The following is a 25,662-nucleotide window of genomic DNA, read 5'->3' as shown; positions in this document are numbered from 1 at the left end:
CTTGTGATTTTCACAAAAACTTGTTCTATGATGCATATCTATACAACATGTGGTGTTTGGGAGTTTGGAGCAACCACGGGATGGGTTTTTTCGGCTGATGAGAAAGGGGCTAGGCTACTGTTATTGGAATCAAGTTCTACCTTAGAGGTTTTTAAAAGAATGGTTTTGGAAGATTTTGATATGGAAGAAGATAGCTTACCCGATTTGGAGTTGAGTTATCTACCTAATGAGTTGATCAATACATCAACTTGTCCACCTGTGATCATTGCGAATGATCGACAGCTTCAGAATTTTGTTGGTTTTGTTCAAAAGTGTGTTTCTACTCGATTGTGTGTAACGTCTAAAGCCAAAGTTGAGAATCTGAATGAACCAGACTTTGATCTTAACAAGTCGCCAGCTGATTCAAGTTCTGCTCAAGAGGAGGGAAACTCGGTTGATAGGGGAACGAACCGGCTCCTGTGTTTGTTGAGAGGCAGTGCGAGAAAAAGAAAGAAAAGATTAGAAGAGTCGAAGTTGATGAGGATGCCTATCATGCCGATACCATGATCTCGGCCAAAGAGGACATACATAAGATGTCAAAGTTTTCTGTGCTCAATGTTGTTAAGAAGGGACAATTGTTTGAGAACAAAACTTTGCTGAAGGCGACTTTCGAGATATGTGCAATGAAGCATAACTTTCACTACGAGGTTATCAAAACGGATAGACAACTTTGGTACGTTAGATGTGAGGATAATGCATGCAATTGGTGTGTTCGAGCAGAGTGTTTGAAGGATTCTGAATATTTCATTATCAAAAAGTATGTCGGTGAACATACATGCGCACCTTCAAACAAAACCAAACCGGGTAGGACTGCTTCGGCCAAAACTATAGGCAGTCTGATTATGCATAGGTATGAAGGGGTTAAGGAAGGGCCAAAATGCAATGATATAATACAGATTATGCTTATGGATCATGGCTGTGAGATCACGAAATCTTTAGCATGGGATGCTCGTGAATATGCGGTTAATGCTGTTAGAGGTATACCAGAGAGTAGTTATGGAAAAATACCGAAATACTTGCACATGCTCAGAGAGGCTAATCCGGGAACACATTCATCGTATGAGATTGACAGCAATGGGAGATTTCGGTACCTGTTTATTGCATTTGGGCAATCGCTACGAGGATTTAACAGAGTCATAAGGAGGGTTATTGTGGTTGATGGCACTTTTCTGAAGAACAAATACAAAGGAGTTCTATTGGTTGCAACTGCTGTAGACGGAAATTCTAATTTGTATCCTCTTGCATTCGGAGTAGTCGACTCAGAGAATGAAAATTCTTGGGAATGGTTTATGAGACAACTAAATAGTGTCATTGCTGATGATCATCATTTGGCTTTCATTTCGGACAGACATGCGGCCATTGCTAAGGCGCTTGAGACTGTGTATCCAACAGCTAAACATGGTATTTGCATTCATCATTTGTTGAATAATGTGGTAACATATTACCATGGGAAAGGACTTGTTGGGTTGGTTGCAAAGGCGTCCAAGGTTTATAGAGTTGCTGAGTTTGAAAAGATATTTGCTAATGTGTGTAATATCAGTCCGGCAATTGGAAAATACCTAAGGGATGCTGAAGTCCAAAAGTGGGCAAGATGTCAATTCTCTGGATATAGATATGACATAAGGACAACAAACCCAGCCGAATCCATCAACTCTGCTTTGCGTTCGCCGAGAGAGTATCCAATCATTCCCTTGTTGGACAGTATCAGAGAAATGCTGACTCGGTGGTTTTATAATCGTAAGAAAAAGATTTCAAAGCATAATCATCCTCTTACCGAAGATGTGGAGAAAAAGATTGAAAGGAGAACCGAGAAAGGCAAAAGATTTGCAGTTTACCCTGTCAGCGATGGTCGCTTGCTTGTTAGAGGTGATAAAATCGACTGCTTAGTTAATTTGGATAGACGTACTTGCTCATGTGGGAAGTACAACCTGATGAAGATACCTTGTCGGCACGCAATTAAAGCTGGGTTTCATGTTGGAAGACAGCCACACACATTAACTGATTTATTTTACACTACAGAAGCTTGGCGAGAAGCTTATCATGAAAGCATCAATCCTATTGCTGTTCCTGAGGATGCTTGGTCCATGCCAGAAGATGTTGTCGTGGACAATGTGCTACCACCAGAGTCAAGAAAATCAGTTGGAAGGAATAGAAAACGCAGATATGAAACTGTTGAAGATAAACTTCGGTCATCGCAAACATCACAAAAGAGGCAGCCTCGCAAGTGTAGTAGATGTGGTATTAGTGGGCACAACAGAGCAACTTGTAAAATACCAATATAGTCAGTCACATATGGTAAGGGTCAGCTTATATAGCCAGTTCGTTTATATGTTTTTCAATCTCGATTTAATTGTGTTTCATGTATTGATGTTTCTGTTACAGGTTGGTATGTTCAAGTATGCAAGTTGTGGTGTTTGAAAGTGCAGTGTTGCCTTGTCTCGTATGGTTTTTTCTTCTAAAAACAATCAACTTTGTTTAACTTTGGCTATTTGGATAATTCTCATATGGTTATTTTATCAGTTTCATTGTTATACATTGGTATTATTTTCACTTCACTTCTCTATCTCTCTGTTTGTTTAGTTATGTTCAGCTATGCTTTTGAGTTCGAGTTTAAGTTTGTTTGACAATAGCTGATGTCTGATTTTTCAACAAAAAAGGTGGATTGTAAGAACAGATCACTGAGCACAAAATATAAGAACCACTTGACTGGTAAAGTCGACACAAATATTGTAGCAACAAAACACTTATTGAAGCCAATACTAAGAACCAAATGACTGGTAAAAACGAAAAAAAACACACTAACAAGAAGATACTTAGAACCAGTAGACTGATTTCACTCATTCTGGCTTCTTAATCTTCCAAAAAGCCATAGAATGCTTCCTAAGCAACCTAATTCGAGTGAATTTTTCTGCTTCCTAACTTCTTCTTCTATTCTCTGTGTGATACTACTTTTCAGATCTTCAATCTCTTCCACAATTCTCCCTTGCTCAGCCTCTACCCTTCGAATCTCATCAAGCAAGGCGTCATCAACCCACTTAAATAAATGATTTTCCTTCTTTCGCTACATAGAAACGAAAATCATATTAGGAGAAGTAAAATGGAATGAAAAAACATGCTGTTTATCCTACAAAATCGAAAATCGAATCAGACAAAAAAGGAACATAACAAATCGGTAATTGAATCGAAAAACAAATCAAGACTATGAACCTGTGCCCCTATTTCACATCTATAGAACCGTCGGTAAGGATTGTCATCAGTTCTCGAGGAGAATATCACAACCCCTTTCCCGCACCAGCACCTAGATGGCACCCCGTATGAATGTCGCCTTGAAGTATTCATGTGTGTGAGAAACTGATTCAGAGAGAAAAAGGAGATTGACAGAAAAGAAGATCTGAAAAAAATGGGAAAATTCGGGTTTGGTTGCTGAGTTGGTGTTATATATGTCGGGTTTTAGGTTTATTGTGGATCTAGTTGTGGTCGGGTTTGATTGTTGGGTTGGATCAAAAGTCTGGTTTGCAAGAAGCCAAGTTAAGTGTATTACATTTGATACGATTCCATTACTCCTACGGGATGATCTAGTAAAACAGTTATTCTAAATGTTCTTGTGGTCTTGTTCCGGGTTTTTGTTTCGTTTAGGGTATGTTTAGGGTTTAGGTTAGGTTTGACTGTGGTCTTGTTCCGGGTTTTTGTTTCGTTTAGGGTATGTTTAGGAGTTTAGGTTAGGTTTGACTGTGGTCTTGTTCTGGGTTTTGTGTTTCGTTTAGGGTATGTTTAGGGTTTAGCTTAAGGTTCTAATTTAAAACAGTGTTAAATTCTAGCATTCTTCAGCTAAAAACTCTTAATAACAAAACCACAAGATGTACATTTGATTACAAGAGTCAATCCTAAAAATCATAATTAAACACTAGAATTGTAAAACATTGAAACGTTTATTTTAAATGTATTAATACATGACATATGAATGAGAATAGAGTACTTACGTAGAGGAAGTTGACCAAGTTCTAACTTTTTCCCAATCCTCTTCACGGAAAAACACCAACGCGGCATCTGGCGAGTCTTCTTTGGTTCGATCCATTTCCTCATCATTCCACTGCAGTGGAGCCATGTTAAACGGTTTCGATTTACTTGACGTCTCAGCTTTCACTTGAGACAGATCAAAACCGTCAACAAATGTAGCTTGGGACAGGTCCCGCAAGTCTTGTGTACTCAATCCAAAATCAAAATCATTAGTTTCTGTAGCAATCTTTTTCCCGTCCTATTCATTAAAATTTAAAACATTGCATATAAGAAGAAGCCATTTATTCATAACACAAACAAAGCATTACATTCATAGAGTTTAATACACAAACAGTCGAACATATTACACTTTAGAAACCTATTACACAAAGTTTCACATTCCATATTACATAATATTACACAGTCAATATGAAGTTCCATACGTCTAGCTCCAGCACCCTAACTCAAGCATCCTAGTTCCAGGTTCATCAAGTTCTACACTTTCTCTTAGGTAGTACCTTTTTTGTTGGAGTAGGTTGATCGCCTTTGCGCTTAGGTGGAGCTTCAGCGCCTTTGCTCTTAGGTGGAGCTTGAGCGCCTTTGCTCTTAGGTGGAGCTTGCTTGGCTTTGCTGTTTAGTGGAGCTTCTTCAGTTTCTTTCTTACTAGGATAGCTTCCTTCACCAGTCAAACTGATTGCGTCCTTGAGCTGTGAAACCTCAATCTCCATCTTCCCCATCCTCTCTGTAAACACTCTCTCCATATTCGCCATTTGCATACTGAGCACATCTCCCAATGAAGTGACAGATGTGCGGATAAGACCCTCAATGAAACTCTTAGTTTCAGGACCAAAAGTCAGAAACTTTTCTGCTGATCGCTTACACAGCACCTTCTTCTTTCTTGTCTCTGCTCCTTCATCAAGAAACTTTCTCTTGCCTTTTCCTGCAACCTGAACCGAAGAGGTCTCCTCGTCTGCTACAACATCCGTATGATCCACGCTCTTATCAGCTTCTGACCCTCTATCATGGCTGTCGGGTTCCTCCATTTTAGACTCTTCAGGGTCTAAAACTGGCCAGTCTGTGCTGCTCCAATCATACTTGTTCCTGATCCTCTCCAAAACAAGGTCCACTCGTTCATCTTCCATCTCACCCTCCCTTGTGTACTGAGCATCTAGAAACACATCACCATTACCAGTCACTGATATGACCGAGAAGAAGTTATCCTGCAAACAGTTAAAATATGAAAATCCACACAAAATATATACAACAACCATATAAAAGAAAAAAATAGAGAGAATGTTACCTTGTTAGTTAAGGAGTCCTCGAGCTCAATGATGTCTTCATAAGAAACTTTTGCAACTCCTTTCCAATTGCCACACCTTGGACCTTTGAAGCTGTCTGAGACTCTTCTGCCTAAAATTTCTCCAAAATCTAGAATTGCCTCCATAATCCAAATCTGGAGAGCATAGGAGAAACCCTCGAAAATGTAGCTCTCCTTCTTACCCAACTTCTTCCTAGCCTTCTCAATCGAACTCAACAGGAAATCATACGAGTGAAGACCCCAATGGAACTTCCGAACCTTGTCAAAATCCATCACCAACTTGATGTACATATGAGGGATGGACACCTTCTCATCTCTCCCCATCACCACACCCACTATTACACACAAGTAGATCAACCTCATCCTATCAAGCCGAGTCCAGGTGTGAACTTCTTGTAGATGAACCTTTCTGATCGACTGCAAGGTGATCTTACCACCTGTGTGCAGTAGGTTACTCCAAAAACCCCCGTCGTTTTTCCATTTCACTACGTCACTGTTAGTTTCCCGTGTAATCTTGAGGCCTGTCACGGCATGGTACTCCTGAAGCGAAAACCGGAGAGGCGTCCTCGCAAAAACAAACCACTTCTCATGCAGCTTTGAGGTAATCAGCTGCCTACATATGAAGCTATCCACTAGTTTCCCAGAGAACTTGAGATCATTTTCGGCAATAGCCATGATATGTGTGAAAACTGGATCTCTCTTCACATCATCATACTCGGCACACATAGCTTTCTTCAGATCTCTGATAAGTTCCATGCGGCAACTGTTGTTGATCTTCTTAACCCGAGGTTCTGAACCCTCTGCATACAATCGTTTGGGTAGCTCAAGCTCCATATCTACAAAAGATAATAAAACACATGGTTGTTAACACCAAAAGACATCACATGAAAGCATAAACACGCAAACGTCCGAAACAAGCGTAAGAGTGAAACTGAGCCAAACACAAGATAATAATCAAAACCAAACACCATTGTCTAATCAAATTTAAATTTAGAAACACAGTAGATCGATTAATCAAATTAAAACAAGTCAATCTCCATCTCGCAAACAAATCAGCAAACTAAGACAATTAAGAGTCAACTACACACAAACTTTGTTCAGCGAAATCAGTATCGTAACAGTCACGAACACAAACAATAACATTGTTCAACGAAATCAGTATCGTAACACTCACAAAGACAAACACAAACACTAACATTGTTCAATAAAATCGGTTCACATAATCAAAAAGTCAATCCACACAAGCAAACAAATATTGATCCAAGTCAAAGTCACAAAATTAATAATGAAACAAAGACTAAGACAAATCAAAGAAACAAACCGTTCGCAAATTGAGGCAGAGAGGCGGAGAGGCGGAGAGAAGCGGAGAGGTGGCGATAAGCGGAGAGGCGGCGAGAGGTGGAGAGAACCGACAAGGCGGCGAGAGGAGGAAAGACGCCGAGAGAGGCGGAGAGAAGCAGAGAGGTGGCGAGAAGCGGAGAGGCGGCGAGAGGCGGAGAGAGGTGGAGAGAGGCGGAGAGTAGCAGAGAGACGTAGAGGTGGAGAGAGAAGCTTCGGTGGGTTCCGTCGTTGATTTCACCGGAGGGAGCACAACGGAGAAGACAAAATCGCCATCTTTATCGGCGTGAAAGAGAGAGGCGGAGAGACCAACGATGTTAGGGTTAGGGAAATCAAGCTTTTGACCCCTTTTCTTCTGATTTTTTTTCTAACCCGGTAATTTTATTAAACCGAATCATCTTTATTTTTTTATAAAAAACCAAATTAATTATGTTTAATAAGATTAATTAAAGGTTACTTTTGGTATTATGGAAAACATTATACTATAGGGACTACTTTAGGTTGGATTTATACTATAGGGACAACTATGTTGATTTCTTGTTCTCTTTTGGCAATTTTCCCAAAACTATATAACATTACCAAATATTTCCCTTCTTTTTAATTTTTGTAGTTGTTTTTGTTCTCTTTTTTTTTTCTTTACCACTTTGTATTTTTTTTTGTCAATACCACTTTGTATTTACCCGGGTATTTACTACAGTCCAAGGTGAAAAATAAATAAAAAATATTTTTCCCCATAATCTAGAATTTAGGACTACCGAAAAAACACCTAAGAAACTGTGCAGTGTTGTGGATAGTATCTTAAGGAGATGGCGTTTAAAATATGTAAGCACACAAGGGAGCATAAGAGTATTGACACGATCTTTTGTTTAACTTCTCATCTTTTCATAAAACCTTGCATTTTTATAAATTAAGCGTTACGAAATTTGTTAACTAAACTGATCGATTTATTTTTATAATGGCGACAGCTTTGGGAGAAGAGAGAAGAGAGAAGAGAGAAGAGAGAAGAGAGAAGCTCGTGGGTTCTCGATAGCCGTGGAGTGCCAGAGTTGTTCTTGAACAACGTCTCTCATATTCTCTCTTTTTTTCACCTTATTTTGTTAGGTAATTGTTTTAATCAACTAATTTGTTTCGTTAATCTCATTTTTGAGCAACATATGTGTGCTTAAACAATAACTAGAACTTGATCCGCACGTCCGCACATGTATTAATTTTTACATATTTATACATTGATATTTATTTTTCATGATTAGTGCTATATATTTTAGATATGTCTCCATATAACTAATTGTATTCAAAAGAACCGGATCGAACCAGATAGTATGATTATTTTTGGTTCAAATATCCAAATTATTTTCAAATACATTCGTTATTTGAATATTTTTAGTTTTCAGTACATCAGAACCAAATTCATACAGATCCGAGAGATCCAACTTGAAACCATACATAAATTTATATCCAAACATGGCCTAATTTCAAAATCCAAAAAATCTATACCCGAAAAAATGACACGTACCTAAATGGATACCTGAATGTCTATGCCTAACACATTCTATAAACAAATAAATAAATATATATATATATATATATATATATATATATATATATATATATATATATATATATATGTGTTTGGCTAAATTAAGAGAAATAGAAAAAAATTTATTTAGTAATATTTTTATAATATTAATAATGATCAATATATGAATATCAATTTGTTTAGATAAATTTTGGAACTATAATTAATTAATTTAAATTGATTTTAAATGCAGTGGTAAAATCCGTAAATAAAAAGAAATACGAAAAGGAAGTACCTAAAAAGAAATTTCAAAACCCGAAAGAAACAATCCGTACTTAAATGGGTACCCGAATGTCTATGTCTAACTGATTCCGTAAACAAATAAAAAATTTATTTTAATGTGTGGCTAAATTAAATGAAATATAAATTTTTTATTTAGTAATATTTGTACAATATTAATAATGATCAATATATGAATATCAATTTGTTTAGATAAGTTTTAGAATTGTAATTAATTAATTTAAATTAATTTTAAATGTAGTGGTAGAATCTGTAAATAAAAAAGAAATACAAAAATAAATACATAATTTATTATAAATGCAATGACTAAATCCCCGTATACATTAAAAGAGAAGTCACTTTAGTGATTTAAGCTGAGGTGGCACTCATATAGAGCTTCTCAGGAAAATCGTTATAATTCTATTGGCTGGTTTTTTTGAATTTTTCTTTTTCATTTATTTTTTTCACTCCCCTCCGCGTTTACTAAAACGCCGTCGTATGTCCTGAATTTTTTTTTTTTCAATCGCGTATCAATTGAAGCTCTATATGGTTTCGATCCGATGAAGACAGTCCGACCAGATGAATTTGCTTCTCCATACTCTGCTACTTCAATCATATCCATCGCGAACATCGACGATAACCAGACGAGGTGTAGTTTGTCGATACTCTCGAAATTTACGTTTTTTTTTTGGTTTCTCTGATTGGAATCGACTTTTAAGCTAATTGGCGAAGATTTTTTTGGTTTCTCTGATTGGATTCGACTTTTAAGCTATGATACAAAGATTGTTGGATTTCACTGATTGGATTCGACATATGTTAAGCTATAAACTACGATCTGCTTATTAACATTTTGAATCTTTGTATCTAATTGACTGATTAACCTTCTTGCTGTTGAGGTCTTGATTCTCTTAAACAAGACAATTGCCACGACCAGAGATGTGTTACGCGGACTGTCTACTGATGGAACAAGAAGAGACAACTGACATTTACAAGAAACTTGCATTCGACTTCAGTCTCTGACTCAGGACTGTAAGATTATCTTCTCCTTAATAACTCAACAAGCATTTAGACAGTCCTCTCTAGAGATTTTCAAGTTTGGTTTTTTGTTTCATTAGCACGATTTAGAGCTTCACATTACTAATTCCGATAGTCTGTTGCATTGCTAATTGCTATTCGATTTAGGGGTTCACATTACTAATTTAGTCAGTCGGTTTCATTCCTTGCGGTTTCCGGTCTGTTGGTTTTCGGATTTTCAAGTTTGCTTTTAGTTTAATTATGAGAAAAAATGTGAATAGCCTATTTAGAAAATGCCTAATATATTATCGATAGATGTTAATCACATATAATTAGATAATAACTTGCGCAAGATTGTAAACTAATTTGCATATTAATAACTTTCCTTATTATTCGAATCAATTACTTGCGCAAGTTGTTTTCGTATTTATTACATTACTTGTGCAAGTTATTATCATATCATATGCAAATCAATTTAATAGGGAAAACACAATTAATATCTTTCTTTAAACGATTTCAATCTTTATTAGGGGTCATTAATATGATAAATAAATCGGCTTAATATATATATATGAGAAACCCGAATGCTTAAAATACTAACATTCAGCCCTAACAAGAACAATGGCAATGGTGCGAGCCAAAAAAAATATTGTTTCTTATGTGAGAGAATTAAAACCCCGTAAAGATACGTCGCGTATTGAAGTTAGGATTGTTCGCTTGTGGAGAAACTATAATAAAGAATCAGGAAACACCATTGAAATAGTGGTTGTTGATAAAGAAGCAAGTATACATCACACAACATGGATTTTTTTGGAAGTATCGTTTATATACTTATTCTGCGTTTATAAGACTCTTATAATTTTTGTGACCAGGGGACAAGAATTCATGCTTCAGTTGGTGAACAACTCATCAAAAAATTCGATGACAAGCTACGCGAGGGAGATGCGATTGTCCTCCAGTTGTTCAAAGTGTACGATGCAACTGGTGAATACCGTACAACGCCACATCCTTACAAAATTGGCTTCTTTCCAACAACTTTTGTTGGAAAAGCTGATGATTTTCCAAGTGTAGTTCCCGAAAAGTATTTCGCAGACTTCTCTGATATTCTTGGTGGAAATCTGGGTCATAGCTGTTTGGTTGGTGAGTTAGTTTCTTACGCAGTTAAAGAGTCTTTCACTTTGTAGTTACTTGTTTCTGATTTGACACTTATTTTGTTATGTAGAAGTGGTTGGCCAAATAGTTAACTTCGGGTCTCTGGAAAACAAAATAATAAAAGGAAAAGACAACATGAGGCTCTTGGTTGAGTTGCGTGACCCAAAGTAAGACCCGGTTTTTAATCTTAGTTATACTTTGCTAGCTAAACCTCTATTAACTGTATTTAACTTAAGTTTATATTATACAGTAATGTGAACATTATGTGTACTCTGTGGGGTTGTTATGCTAAACAAGTATACGATTATAGTAGGAGTAACATGTCCACCATGATTATTTGTGTTATCAGATTCTGTTCTGTTAAAGAGTGGAAAGGTATATAATATTGTTTCAATTTGTGTAAAATGATTGCGAGCATAACATATTAATAAGATCAATATACTTTATAGGTGCTTACTCCATATCTAGCGGGTATAATTCAACCCATATTCTGCTCAACCCAACACTTGATTTTATTGAAGAGTTCAAATCAAGGTACGTGTTCTGCGTCTTACGCTCCAGACCTATGGAGGAGTTCAATACATATAGATGTTTATTTAAATTTGTGAACGTCATTTTCACGTACCGTGTTTTTAAATTGTGTGATTATTTGTGATGGCAGTCTCCCTGATGATTCACTTGCTCTTACAAACAACGATAGTAGCTAATTGTCTGTTGGTACTGCTACTTCTATTCGTGCCAGTTTTTTTGTTCTTAATGAGAGGCTAACCATCAGAGAGATCATTGACAGTACTCTGGTATATAGACTACACTCTTCGATCTCAAATTTTTTACACATGCGTATACTCCATGTGTTATCAACGCTTTTAACATATTTTCATTGACGAATAGGTTGGCTCTTTTATCACTCTGGGGACTATTGAAACAATTGAAACTGAACGTGGCTGGCAATATTTAAGTTGCAAATACCACAACACAAAAGTGATGCCTACAACCAATGTTGATGCTGATGGCCGGCCCTTGTTCTTCTGCAATACGTGTGACAAAGATCACAGTGATGTCATTTCCAGGTATTGAGCGGATTAGATATACAAATAGATGAGTTAGGTAAATCGTCATTGAAATAGTCTGTGATGTTTACTAATTTTTTTGTACAAGTTCAAATTAATTGCCCATGTCAAGGACGATAGCGGTGAGGCTAATTTTCTTTTGTTTGATGCTAATGCTCAACAAATTGTGCGTCATTCTGCTGCTGAACTCTATGACGAGGTACTTTTATGCAATATAATTGTACATCAATTAACACAATAAATTTGTTTGTTTAACCTATCTCTATGTAATTATAGAATGAAGATGAAGACTTCTTACCAGAAGCAGTAACTCCTTTGTCCAAAAGAAAAAGCAGACAAGATGACGACAGTTGCCTTGAGGATCAACACTCTGTTAACAAGAAACTCTCTCAAAAGAAATTCAAGGGCGAGTGAGCTGTCTTTTTTTTCAAATGATGTCCTTTATATTGTTATGGCTTTGTTTTTTCATCATTTTTAAAAAATTTGTCTAAGGTACCTTTGGTTACATTGGTTTTGTTTAAGATTTGGTCCGAGTACCTTTGTTTTTTGCTTTTAATTGGATTAAAAATTTATCAAGTTCCAATCTAGCCCAGACAACCTTTTCTTTGCCCATTTGAAATACTGAATAACAAAAAAATGTAACCAAAAATTTATTAATCTTAGAATTATTATCAAACCGATCCCACTTATTAGGCTTTTATTGGTAGTAATATAATCTCAGCCCATTTGTAATACCCAACTAAAAACCAATTAAAAGCATAAGATAATTGAATTATATTGTCATAAGATAATTATAATAGTTTTATACTCTACTTGATGAATTGTGTTCGAATATAATTATATAATAACTATTTTAAATATTACAAAATCCAAAAATATTTATTAATATTATTTTTAAATTATTTATCGTTGTTTAAAGAATAAATTTATCATAATTTTAAAATAATTTATAAAATGCTTACAAAATGCAAAGTAAAGTTGCACTTTCAAGAGTTAAGTCGAGATCTGGATTAAAAATCGTAATAATTGGTAAAGAAGGGAAGCCGCAGACAAAAATATTGAATGTTGTCTACAAACAAATTTTTCAGAATATTCTGTAGTCACGGTACGTAATTTAATCTACTTATTTTTTCAAATACAAATTTTAAAATATATAAACTGTTACAATTATTTATTTTTTGTATTTGCTAGATGGGTTGTGATGAGTAAGGAGACCGATGACGGTATGTCAATTTAATATTATTTCATGTTCAATAAAATTTAAAAATTTATAAATCTATCAAATAATGTTAACCCGTCAAATTGCTTACAAAATTTATTTAATTTTTTGCAGGTTTCTAATTGAATTTACTTTCTTTATCGAGAAATGTACTTCATAATTTATATTATTTTTGGATAATATTTTGATTTTTATTATATTTTCTTTTAATATGTCTACATAAATGTTTGTTTATTATTTATGGAAAAATAATATTATTCACCTAAAATAAAGAATTACGATACATATACAATACAATTCTAATTAATGATAATATAAAATCTGTTACTTCTAAAACTATACACTATTTATTCTATTTTTGAATGAAAGTATCTTCGTAAACACACAAAATATTTTGTGACGTTGCAATTATACATACACACAATATTTGCATCTTCATACTGACGTTATTGTGTTCTCTCTCGTGAAGTGCGGACCGAGAGGGAACAAAGGGTACGGGCCGGTCATGTTCTTATGCCCGCAAAGGGTACGGACCGGTCACCTAGTGTATAAATAAAAGAAAATACATGTACTGCTATCCAAGTTTCCAAACAATTTTCATTTAATACTGTTATCCATATTTCCAAACAAACATTTTTTTTAACTGCAATTTATGTTTCCAAACAAATTTAATTTAATTTGTACTTCAGTTTTAATAATATAAATAGATGTGTGCTCAAATAAATACAAAATAGTTAATGTAAATTGATGCACTATATGTGTATATTTATGCGCACGAATGTGAGGCATCGTATACAATTATGTAACTCGGATGTTAATTGGATTGATATTTTGTTTCTAAGAGAACAGTAAATTTTCAGAGAATTTTTCTTATGATGCATTTCAAACTCAGAATAGAAAAAAAAAATTCAGTGACTCGTAGTTGTAACACATGCTTGATATTTTGTACACTCAATAACCATTGGTATGCCTATGATATTTTTAGGCTTGTTGCAAAAATAACTCAAAACTCAAAGTCAAATATAGAACTAATCCACGATTTTTTGGAACTATCATTTGCATTATTCATTCCAAAAGTTTGGGTTATTCACGAAAATGATATTTTTTTCTTTCGAAAAATGATTCTTTCAAAAAATGAATATTTTATTCTACCATCATCATCTTACATAAATATTTACAATATTGTTATTGCCATCAATACACCAACTACCGTGAACAACCAATTTGAAATTCATAGTCACCTAAAAATCGATTTTCACTCTTCCTATCTTATTTCTTATGCACTAAAACAATATCTCTTTCATTTTTTTTCTCTTTATTCATCCACAAAATCTAAGATTTTGATTCTAAACTTTTTAAGGTTTATAGAGCCATTCAAGCTCAATATTTTTGGTCATTAACAAGTGGGTCGCTTTCGTGTTGAACTTATGTGTGCTTAGAGAAGTTAAGCAAGTTATCTCACTTGGTAAATGTATGAAATCAAAACTTTTTTCCAGATCTGTTCGCCAGAAGACTTTCGTATAAGTATTATGATCATAGAAGACTTATAAGGAGAAGTCTTCTGGTCAATGTAGAAGTTAGTTTTACAATTGACTTTATGTTTGTTTTTAGGGAAAACTTCTCTAGAAGTCTTCCAACTTTTCTTTATTAGCAAAAAACATCTCAAAAATACCAGAGAAGACTTAGCTGTAAGTCTTCCCGGATAAGCATCTTAGTTTTAAAATTGACCGAATTGTGTCAAAAATTTGACTCTTTCTAGAAGACTTACATGGAAATCTTCCACCAAAATACTTCCAATTGTTGGTGAAAGTTTTCTCACTATAGGTGTAAGTCATCTTAGGTTACTTTTGCAATTGAGAAATAAAACTTAAATATTTAATTTTATTTAGAAGACTTCTATGTAAGTTTTTGGAGAGAAGACTTACACGGAAGTTTTCCAGAATTTTATTCTGAGATTCTAGTTAACCTTTGTTTATTCGGAAGACTTATATGGAAGTCTTCTAGTTAACATTAAATATTTAAGTTTTACTTTTTAATTGCAAAAGCAACTTAAGACAACGACTGACATGGAAATCTTCTAGAAAATAAAATATGAAGTTTTATTTTTCTCATGGAAGACTTCTCTGTAAGTTTTCTAGAAAAAAATCAAATTTCTGATACAATTCGGTCAATGCAAAACTAACTTGTTTATCCTAGAAGACTTACCGAGAAGTCTTCTGTCGTACTTTCGAGATTTTCTCAAAAACAAAAGTAAGCCAATATTTACAAAGGAAAACTTCCAAAGAAGTCTGTTGTAACTTCCCTTGAAGTCTTGCTTTGTAAATTTTCAATTGCAAAAATGACATAAATAGAAGACTGGAAGACTAGAAGTCTTCTGGAAGACTGGAAGACTAGAAGTCTTCTATTTAATAAATTTTTTATTTTCTCTAAAACTATAAAGACGTTTTAACATTTTTTTGTTAATTCATGTATATTAGTCGATATTGGAGCTTCTGAATGAAATTCATAACTTAATCGGTTTTAATTATGGGGTTACCAACATTTATGTTTATTAATGTTTTTAGCTGATTCGTAAAGACTTTCGTGCAAGTCTTCTAGGCGGTTTTTGTAAACTTGTTAAGTAACTTTAAGATATGTTTTCTTTCCTTTCAAAAGAGTTAAATAACTTCAAGAATATCAAGTCATATGGTTTAATGTGTCTTCTTAGATAATAAAATATACTTTTTAACTTTCATGAAATTTTAAATTTCAGTTTTCATTTAAAATTTGAGTTTTCCGCTTAAATTTCCCGCTTATATTTTAATTTCCCGCTTTAAATTTTTCGCTTATATTTTAATTTTCTGCTTTAACACATCCCTTTCAGAAGACATCTGGTGAAACTGTTATATGCTTGAACTAATGTAAATGTGGGAACTGAAATTCACACCGTCGATTTTCGTTAACGGAGAAAAGCAAAAAAAACCCTACTTTCCTTAAGGTCCGGATTCTTTGCGAGAGCCGACGACAAGTGACCAAATAAATGCGGAAAATATGGAAAGATAACAAAATGAACTTAGAAAACAATAGATCTTTATTTCGAATTTGTGTATGAGCATTACAGAGACAAAAGCATACATGAAGCTTGTCTGTAAATGGGATTACATAGGAAATAGTATAAAACAAACAGTAAAACGAGACTAAGTTTGCTAGCATTACCACCCATGTGGAGAAAAACCTATGTGGCCGCAACACGCTTAACAATAGACGAAAAAGAAGAAAAAAGTTTAAAAGATTTCGGACTGGACCTAATGAAAGGCTGCATACGTACCCCTTTCGAGGATCAAGTCGAACGTAGTTCAGTTATAGAGTTTGAACAAACGATCGAACTGCATGTGCGAGTTCATCTAGTAATTGAGTGTCAGTCATAGAAACATGACATGTCGAAAATAATGCCTAAAGTTTCTAAGTGCATAGAGTTCTAAGAGTTTAAAAGAATCGCTTTTACGCCTCTCGCCTTGGCATCCTTTATATACTCCTCCTAGGTCGGTTTTGGTTTTCCTTTTCCGCACCTGGGTCGAGTTTATCTTCTCGCGGAAATATTCCATTTTTCTCCATCTTCATGATTATCCCTTGAAACTTGACATTTATCCTTGAACTTGACATTTATCTTTTTTCGCGAATATTTGATAAACCGTCATGGTGACGTTGGGCCGATTTTCATAAAAAATAGTAAGTGAGCTTATGCCGCGTTTTAAACCCTTTGGGCCGTTTATCGACTAAAACATTTTTACGATTTCTTTCGGAGAAATCGCCTTCTGTACGATGTTGGTTTTACGAAATAGTGGAAACAAATCGTATAGTCAAGACAACTGTGGTGTTAACTGTTATTTTTTATACGATTGATTCGAGAAAATAAGTCTTTGCAGTTTTTATCGTAAAGTTTCAATGATAATTCCAATGGAGACAAAACAAGAGACAATGTAGCCGAGGCTCGAAGGAGGAAGCAACGAAGACGATATGAGAGTGCATGATGTTTATAAGGTGCAGTCCTGGCTTGCCATATGGCTAGTGGGTTGTGGACGGCCCAGCTCGCCATATGGCGAGCGGATCTTGGACGCCCCAACTCGCCGTATGGTGTGGGTCATGGTCAGCCCAGAAGTGAATGATAATAAAATTGCATTTCTGCTTTATGATTTTCAAATTGAATAGAAAATAATAAAATAGTTCATTTTAATGTGAATTGTTCTTCTTCAGAAGTGAATGATAAGAATCATGAGGCGGATGAAGTTTGATTTCTGGAGAAGCTACTATGATCATTAAATAGAATAGTATAATATATTAACGGTGTTCATTTTCTCAAAATCTAAATGTCATCTTCATTGTTGTTTATTGAATCATCAAATCATTAACCACCGGTATGCACACGTGATTCACTTTATGATCTAGATCTATTAACATTGACATCGATTTTGCCGCCGATCTTCTTTACAACACCGCCTGGCAAATTTCACCATGTTTCTACTTTCCTTTTCTCATATCAATTATTTGTTCGTTCTCATCACAGTGTACCATTTCATTTTTCTTTTCTTCTTTCGAAGCTTCACACAAATTCAGTTACTTGCATCAACAGACATCGATATATTCACATGAGAAATTTTACGATTTGGAGTTTTGATCACCAAAAAAGATATTTTCGTCTACTTTTCTATTAATATGTAGTGTATCGTAGTCATAGTTTTAATATGATTACTTAGTGAATTATATTTTTTTATGGTGATAGGATCCAATTTCCCTTTAATATATATGAAATATGTTTTTTTTTTGGTAGGATGAAATATGTTTAGAATGATACCATTGCGAAATTATCAAGTTTATTAAAAATTCATCTTCTTATTTTGACCCTTTCATTTTAAAAAATCAAAACTACAAAAACATACAACAATAACAGTTTTTGGTTAAAATAATTTTTTTTAAAAACTTTATGGCTGGTTATTTGTTGCATATTAAATTAAAAACAACACAGAATTTTCAAATTAAAAGTATTTTAATATTTTCACTGTTGAACAGAATTTATACATTTATCAGCTTTCTTCCAGTCCAGAAGTTCACAAATAAGTAATTTAACTTTAACCAACCACTCATCATATCTAGCCCTTAGAGATTAACCTAAAGTCATTTAACTAATTTGGTAGATCAATATCCAGTTACACTGAACTAAGTTTTGTCTTCTAAATTTTCCAGAAATATGGCTTAATGCGTAAAACAACGATCTCAGCCGATCATGTACGAATCTTTGTAAATTTAATATTTATGAAAAATACATTTTAAATTTTGTTTACTTATGTTTAATGGATCCCGAGGAAATATGATCCTAACTAAAAATTTACACATACATAAAATTTGTTTATTAAGTTAAATCTATTTAATTTTCATGTCATGTCAGACCTTTAAAATTTAACTTAGGCTTTGATTGAAAAGTACTTTTAGAATAAATATTTGAGCAGAAAACTTATTTTCTCATATTTACTTTCATTCATTATCAATCAGGTGAAAACATTCTTTTCTTTATTTCCTTTGATTACTGTTAAAATGGAAGAAAATGTTACACTAGACATGAGTAAAATTTATTTTACTGTTCTTTTTTTCATGTTTACTCCACTTTCCTCTTTCTCCTATTTTAACTTTTTTACCTTTTTCACTTTTTAATTTCCCTCCCATTTATTCCAAAATTACCATTTTAGAGCATTTTTATCAATAAGAATCTCTGCTGAGTTCTAAAAGAAAAAATATCACTATTATAATTACATAATTGAGATTTATTTTTTTTAAATCAATTGAAAAACAGTTAAGTGACATCTGTCATATTGGGTTTCTTATGTTTTATTTTTTTCATTTTCTTTTATTTTTAAGAATTCTACTTGAACTCGTTGTTAAAGTTGTTCTTAGAGTTGAGGTTTTTGGAAGTTGTTAACGCAAAGAAAAAAGAAGAAGCTTTTTCCTCCGTTTTCGTCGAAGCCTGGACCAACTTTGAACATAAATGATACAAGTCTGTGTTCCAAATACATACAAGTATGTGATTGAATATGTTCTTCTTTTTAAACACATACATAGACATATAGACATATATGTAATGCATCACAATCATTGATGTGGGGGCACTAGTCAATTTATCCACAACTATAGTATTTATTATTATTGTAATTATTATTTTAGATGTCATTTCTCAAACGTATTGTATATCTATACTATTATTTGCGAAGTAAATTTTTGGAATCGAGCTCTCACGTTAAAAGTTAAAGCGGTTAATATCTATAATACCCTTAATGAATTTTATATATAATTAATTATATAACCAAAAACGAATTTTTATTAATAATATTAACTTTTTTAAAAATAAGATAAGTCTTATATATTGTGTTGTTATCTTAAAACATATTTTTCAATTATAAAATTTAAAAATAAACTATAAAACAATTATAATAAATTCAGTGGTTAAAGTCAATGTTATCTTTAATAATTTTTAATTAAACATATATATCTAATTAGATTTTTGTCATATATATATATATATATGTTTGATTTAATTTTTTTGAAAACATAAAAAATAAGTTATTATGATGATTTTTGAATTAATAAAAAATAAACTAATAAATATTTGTTAAACGATTAAGCCCGCATATGCGGGCAAGACACCTAGTTCGAATTATTTGACAATAGGGTAGGGTCGGTTACAACAATTTCGCAAGCCGTGGGGTCTGATTCCCTTTTCTCATTACCATCCACTCTTTTCTGGATTTGACGTTATTTGCACGGGTAGAAAATATATAACAATTTTATTTCCTAAACATTAATAAAATTATACCCTATACTATTATTTATCAATAATATATTTAGTTGCGTTCTGATTGTTACAAATAAAGAAGAGAAAGTAATAAACCATGGGATAGATTTTGAAAGGTCTATAGAAATTTGAAAACGAGTCTCCACCCACTCATTTAAATAATTTGGAGATTATCTTACTTTGTTAATTACTTTATCGCATGAGTTTACGTTAATGAAACAATCAAGGTTTCTGCCCTAAGAGATAGAATAATAGAAATGGGTTATTCATTTTAGAAATTGTACAACCAACCTGTTCTAGCGTTTGCAATTATTATTATGATTGTTTTTGAAACCCCCACATGAACGTTACAATGATTTGTTTATTCTATACGGTTATGTGTATGTGTAGAGCGAGAGAGATTGAGAGATTGAGAGAGCAAGATAAAGAAAGCATCTTTTTGTAAACCAAGTTGGTTACCCAACATTGATCATTACACATTTTTGAAAGTGCCTTTTTCAATGATGAAACAACAAGTTTATACATACTCTCCTGTCTATTTTTCGCCCATCCCTTTGAGCATGTTTGGTCATATGTTATTTAGCATGAAATTTGTATATTAGAACATTTCCAGTGTACATCTTAATAATTGTCTTTAAAATAGAGATTTTTATTATAAAAGAATCTTATTTCTTGCTTCTGTATTTAGAGATGGAAATAACAATTTTTCTATATTTTTCTTTATAAATAAAAGAATTCTATTGTAGAGACATAGAGTAATTAAATCCACCGCTATAATAGATTTTTTATTTTTAAAAAGAATATAGAAATGAAAATAGAAATAGGTCGGAGATGGCAAAAGGAGGAGTGAAAGTGAAGATGTTGTGGGTGTAAATTCAATGCATAATGTTAGTTGCATAGCGTTAATGAAGACAAATCTATATAAATATTTAGTTTATGTGAATTCATAATTTCGTTCATATTTGAATTTATGTATAAGTGAAAAGAAACGAGACACGGAGAAGATGTGTAGAGAGACTTATCCACTTTGACATAAGACTTAGAATATCAGGTGACAACATGTGATTCCTCTCCTCACACTCTCCCTTTTTTGCCTTGAATTCATTTTTCATATATATTAAGATAAGAGAATTGCTCAAGTTCATAATTCTGAACTGGTCTCACTCGCACAATAATCTTTATCTATCTTCCTTTTCTTGGTTTGTTTATAAACTAGAACTTTAAAAATCAGTTTTTGAAGCTGAAACTGAAATTTATATAGTTATAAACGAAAAATAAGTTTAAGAATCTGATCATTATTTTGAAGAAAATATCAAGTGGGTTGGGTACAAACTAAGTAAAAGAACTTCTTCACCTTCTTGTCGGGTGTATGGATAACTATAGACAACTTATGAATATATTTATATAATATTCTGAATTATTATCTGTTAAGATCATAATGATTTACATAAATCCAAAACCAAAAATTTTAACATATAAACAATGTACTGTTGCTTGTGAAGCCAACATAGATTGTAAATAAAATAAACACTAAATCTTAATTCTCAGACTTCTGACTTGATTTTCTTATTGTCTAGACTCTAGATCTTTAAACCACACTTTACTATCAGATCCAAAATATCAGACAGCTTGCAAACTTGAGCAAACAAATAAATGAGAAAGTAAAATTGAAGATAGATTTCAAAAGAGAGACTTCATTAATTTCTCTAAACTATGAAACTGTCTTAACTGTTGTAGAAAGAAAAGCACTGACAGCTAGGGAGAGAGGGATGACACTTTTAATGGGACTCACATGTTATTCATTAGGACCTATTTACAGAAATTGAAATGATCATATAATACTATTTAGTACACTTATTAATTGTTAAAGAAATGGTATAAAGAATAATAAAAACTACAAAAATGAATTCAGGATTCTCTACTAGGAAAAGGAAACATATCTTGTAGCTCTACGTGTAGTTTTAATTGGTTCGTATTTATTTGTAGCAAAATTATAGAACTATATTTTATTTATTTTTTCTCACCTGGAAAAAAAGGTTTCATAGAGAAGCAATTCATATTTGGACGGAACTTTTTCTCTCTACTTGACTTGAAAAAACCTTAGCCGCCTCCACTTTCCGCTCCGGCTCGGCGCTCCTTACCGGTGCCGGAGGCTCCGTCCCCCCTCACTTTCTCTTGCTTTTCCTTTTGCTCTCATCAACACCTCCACATCCCCATCTGATATGCTTTCTACTCTGTTTTCGCCGGGAAACCAAGCGCCGGAGATCTGCTCGTGAGGATCAATGGACAAAAGTTACTGACGATTATGGAGAAGCGGCGAGGTGAAAGGAGTGGTAGATGTTCAGAGAGTCGGCTTTTAGGGCTGATAGCTCGTCGGATCTATTTTACCCTTCAGATTTACGGCGGTGCTCTCATGGCGGCGACGTGTGAATTTCTCAAGAGCTTCCTCCTTCTCAAACCCTCCAGATCCAAACGCGGTGAGGCGTTTCTCGAAGGAGTGGAATCTCGGTCAGTGGTGGTTGCTCCGATCTGTAGATTGGTAGGTGAACACTCTCTTGATCTTGTTCAGGAAGGTCTTCGGTGGTCCTGCCTAAGGAGACGCGTGCAAGAGCTCTTGGTCGGCGCGTGTCGGTGAAGATCCCCTGAAGACGGCGCGTGCAGTTACAATCGGCTGAATTTAGTGTCTGAGTCGTCTATGGCTTGATTCTGTCAGGAGTTTGTCTCGCTCTCTCTAGCTCCTCCAGTTCACGGTGTCTTCCATTTCACTCTTTGTCGTAAAACTAGGCGTAGCAAACCAACATGAAAGGGCTCTTTTTGTATCAACGTGTTTCAAGCTTGGATTCACTCTTGGGTGTTGGAGATAGCAAGAGTTTTGTTTCTGTCGGTTCTCGAATGACAACATATGGAAGGTTTTCACATCTCAGGAAGTTGTCAGCCAGAGGAGTGGAGTTTTGGAAACCATATGGTAGAGTCTCAATATCCCGGTGCTGGTGTTGGCTTTAGAGCTAACTGGTGGTTGTGCTCTACACTCTAGTTTAATGGGGACCCGATTGAGTTGTTGACACAACAGTCACCAAAGTCCGGTTTTGGATCCGTTTGTTCTCCTTTCGGGCCTCAGGTTCAGAGATGGCGAGTAACTTTTGAGGCGGTTTCCTTCAAGATGATGCACCTTGGTGTTGTTGCTGCTTGAGCCGTGTTCTCAAATCAAAATTTTTGGTGCCCAAGAGCTAAGAGTTAAATGATAGTCTCGATTGGATGCTTGTCTTCGGGTTAAATCCCATCTCTCGAAACCAGTGGTAATGAGCTTCAGATCTTTTTGCAAGATTCAAAGTTTGAGCCACCTGTGAATCTGATCATCCTCTTTGAGCAAATGCACCAGTTTTGGTGTTGTAGCGATTGGTCTTGCACTCCAATCCGATCTTTCGATACCAGCTGATCTGGTCTTCATATAGTGCTCTTTGCTAGGATCTCTCGGAGAAATAGGATTGCTCATGATAGCTTTGTAATCTTGACTGTTAGTGGTAGAATTAGTTGGTGTAAGGAATGGTTCATCTCGGGTCGTGAGATGAATTCATTTCGTTGTGGTGAAAAATACATCAACGTTTTTGATTGGATAGCATAGGATTTTTCTAAGTGTTCCTAGGTGGTACTAGATCTCGTTGGTGGGTTAAAATCTTTCGAGGTTAAAATTTTGTATTCACTCAATTGGTTAATGAAAGTTGAAATTGAGCAAGAGAAAAAAAGTTTATGAAGTTTTAATTTGCTCACCTGTAAAGTAGGTTTTAATTTATCATCTAACTTTCTTTTATCAACATTGTAGGCCTTAGAACCAAGGTCCAATTTGAAGCCCACTCTACTATAGTTGATAATAATATTCCATTGCAAACATATATTTCCAATGGTAATATTCCATTGCAAACACATATTTTCAAGGAGGAATTTTATGTTTACCACTTTCACTTTCATGGTACTATTATTCATTTTCACCACCATTAAAGAAATATTTTCAAAAATATCTTCTTCATTGAGTGGCAAGGACTCTTATACCCTTATTTTATATACATATATATATATAATAATTATTTAAATAATTTTTTTTTATGTTTTTGAATAATACTTTTTCAAATTCAAACTTCTTTTTGAATTTTCTATTGAATTTTTTTTGAATTTTTTTTTGAATTTTTCTTTCAAATTTTCTTTTTTAAAATCAAAAATTATTTTTGAAACTATTTTTAAGTATTTATTTATATATTTATTAGAATCCTAAATTTTACATTCCAAAAATCCTACCTCACCGCTTAACTCTAAACCCTAATTCTAGATTAGTTAACCAACTCTAAGGGCATCTCCAATGGGACACAAAAATTTACTCTATATTTCACACTAAAATAGAGTAACTCTATTATAGAGTTGAATTTGCTCCAATGGTTCGCTCTATAATAGAGTTACTCTATAATAGAGTGAAATATAGAGTAATGTTGCTTTTTCACTCCATTATTATAGAGTAAAATATAAAATAAAATTTTGTGTACCATTGGAGATGGTCTAAGAGCATCTCCAACCCCACTCTATTTTCTACACTAAACTCTATTATAAAGTAAAATCTTCTCCAACCCCACTCTATATCCCACTCTAAAATAGTGCAACTCTATTTTTTACTCTATATTTGGAGTAACTCTATTTCTTACTCTATTATAGAATGAAACTTTTTTATTTGTAATTTAGTCCTTTTATTCTCCAATCTTTTTGTTTTGTAACTATTTGTTTAATTTAATTATGCAAACAACACATAATTATGTTTAACACACATATATATATATATATATATATATATATATATATAAACATTTAAACTTTATTATTATTAGCCAAAAAAAACAAGCACTAAAATTTAATTTTTTTTTAAGATTAGCAACAAAAAGCAAATACTAAAATTAAAAATAAGTAACTCAAAAGAAAATTAAAACCATAGATAATAATGACTTAATTTTTTGATAAATTGCCTCCAGATCGAGCAAGATTGTTAAAATATTGTCCAAATGAGGTAAATGAAGGAGTAGCTTCTTGTTCATGTTGTTGACCATGTCTTTTTTTTTTGAAAATTCATGTTCGTTCCTCTTGAAAATATTCACAAACATCTGGATCTTGCACTGAATTCAAGTCACAAACTAAATATTTTTGATGCATGTATGTAACTAAAATATATAAAAATCTATTGGTGACCAATGCATATAGACTACATGTATAATTCTATACAACATGATATGAGGATGAATGTGATTTTAGCGCACCAACTAAAGTGGGAAGAGAAGTTCCACCACCACAGATTCAGACACGAAAGAATGATAATATTCGATTTGAAAAAAAAATTGGTCGATTTAGAAAAAATCAAAGATAAAAAAATTCATTTCACACTCTGAAATTCGGTAATTGTCACCTGATCGGTGAAGATCAAAGCCAAACCCGCCGATCCCTTTTTCCATGATGCTTCGGAGTTACAAAATACTGTGGATGGCGAAAGATTCATAGATCGGGGTGCATGCATCGGTTTCGGGGCAGCTGTGGGGCGTCGAGGTTGAGCTAATTCCCATTCCTTCATTGCAGTGATTGATTGAACCATAACTTCATGTGCAGAAAGGGACCGTTTCTCAAAAATGAGTTTGTTACGAGCAGTCTCAAGTTTCAGGAAATCCAAAGGGAAAAAATTCCCACAATACCATAGGGGGGGGGGAGATTTGGAGAAACGACGCTTCAAGAGCAGCATCAAAGGTTGTGTCATTGTTGACAGTGATGGGAGGAGACCATGGTCCTAGCTTCCAAACTTCAGAGGTGAACATGCAGTGGAACAGATCAAGAGTCTCCTTGGCTCCTTAGCGAGAGCCATAGATCTGTTCTTTCTTT

The 25,662-nt window shown here is 33.9% G+C and overlaps 2 protein-coding genes and 1 long non-coding RNA gene across 3 annotated transcripts; 2 read left to right on the top strand and 1 right to left on the bottom strand.

The window, feature by feature from the left end:
* Nucleotides 1-445: 445 nt before the first annotated feature.
* Nucleotides 446-3,143, top strand: LOC103849525. Its single transcript, XM_033291382.1, has 2 exons — nucleotides 446-2,334; nucleotides 2,422-3,143. Exon 1 carries the CDS (start codon nucleotides 543-545, stop codon nucleotides 2,319-2,321), a length of 1,779 nt encoding a protein of 592 aa, XP_033147273.1. The 5' UTR covers nucleotides 446-542; the 3' UTR covers nucleotides 2,322-2,334; nucleotides 2,422-3,143.
* Nucleotides 2,883-7,250, bottom strand: LOC103868999. The gene is made up of 4 exons (XM_033291378.1): nucleotides 6,675-7,250; nucleotides 5,336-6,189; nucleotides 4,554-5,255; nucleotides 2,883-4,294 (listed from the first exon to the last, which is right to left on the bottom strand). The coding sequence occupies exons 2-4, from the start codon at nucleotides 6,185-6,187 to the stop codon at nucleotides 4,016-4,018; spliced, it is 1,833 nt and encodes a 610-aa protein (XP_033147269.1). The 5' UTR covers nucleotides 6,188-6,189; nucleotides 6,675-7,250; the 3' UTR covers nucleotides 2,883-4,015.
* Nucleotides 7,251-8,820: 1,570 nt separating this feature from the next.
* LOC108871891 lies at nucleotides 8,821-12,694 on the top strand. The gene is made up of 3 exons (XR_004458121.1): nucleotides 8,821-10,640; nucleotides 10,723-11,027; nucleotides 11,102-12,694. It is a non-coding gene; the product is annotated as an uncharacterized LOC108871891 (long non-coding RNA).
* The last annotated feature ends 12,968 nt before the right edge of the window (nucleotides 12,695-25,662 follow it).

This window comes from Brassica rapa, chromosome A05 (genome assembly GCF_000309985.2).
Source record: "Brassica rapa cultivar Chiifu-401-42 chromosome A05, CAAS_Brap_v3.01, whole genome shotgun sequence".
Lineage (NCBI taxonomy): Eukaryota > Viridiplantae > Streptophyta > Magnoliopsida > Brassicales > Brassicaceae > Brassica > Brassica rapa.
This window is presented reverse-complemented; position numbering and strand designations above follow the sequence as displayed.

What these genes read in the sequence shown, in the direction of transcription:
- LOC103868999 (XM_033291378.1), bottom strand. Translation starts at nt 6,187, where the DNA reads ATGGAGCTTGAGCTACCCAAACGATTGTATGCAGAGGGTTCAGAACCT. An exon ending in AGGACTCCTTAACTAACAAG is followed by an intron (nt 5,256 to 5,335) that starts GTAACATTCTCT and finishes AACTGTTTGCAG; the next exon opens with GATAACTTCTTCTCGGTCAT. An exon ending in AACCTACTCCAACAAAAAAG is followed by an intron (nt 4,295 to 4,553) that starts GTACTACCTAAG and finishes TTTAATGAATAG; the next exon opens with GACGGGAAAAAGATTGCTAC.
- LOC103849525 (XM_033291382.1), top strand. Translation starts at nt 543, where the DNA reads ATGATCTCGGCCAAAGAGGACATACATAAGATGTCAAAGTTTTCTGTG.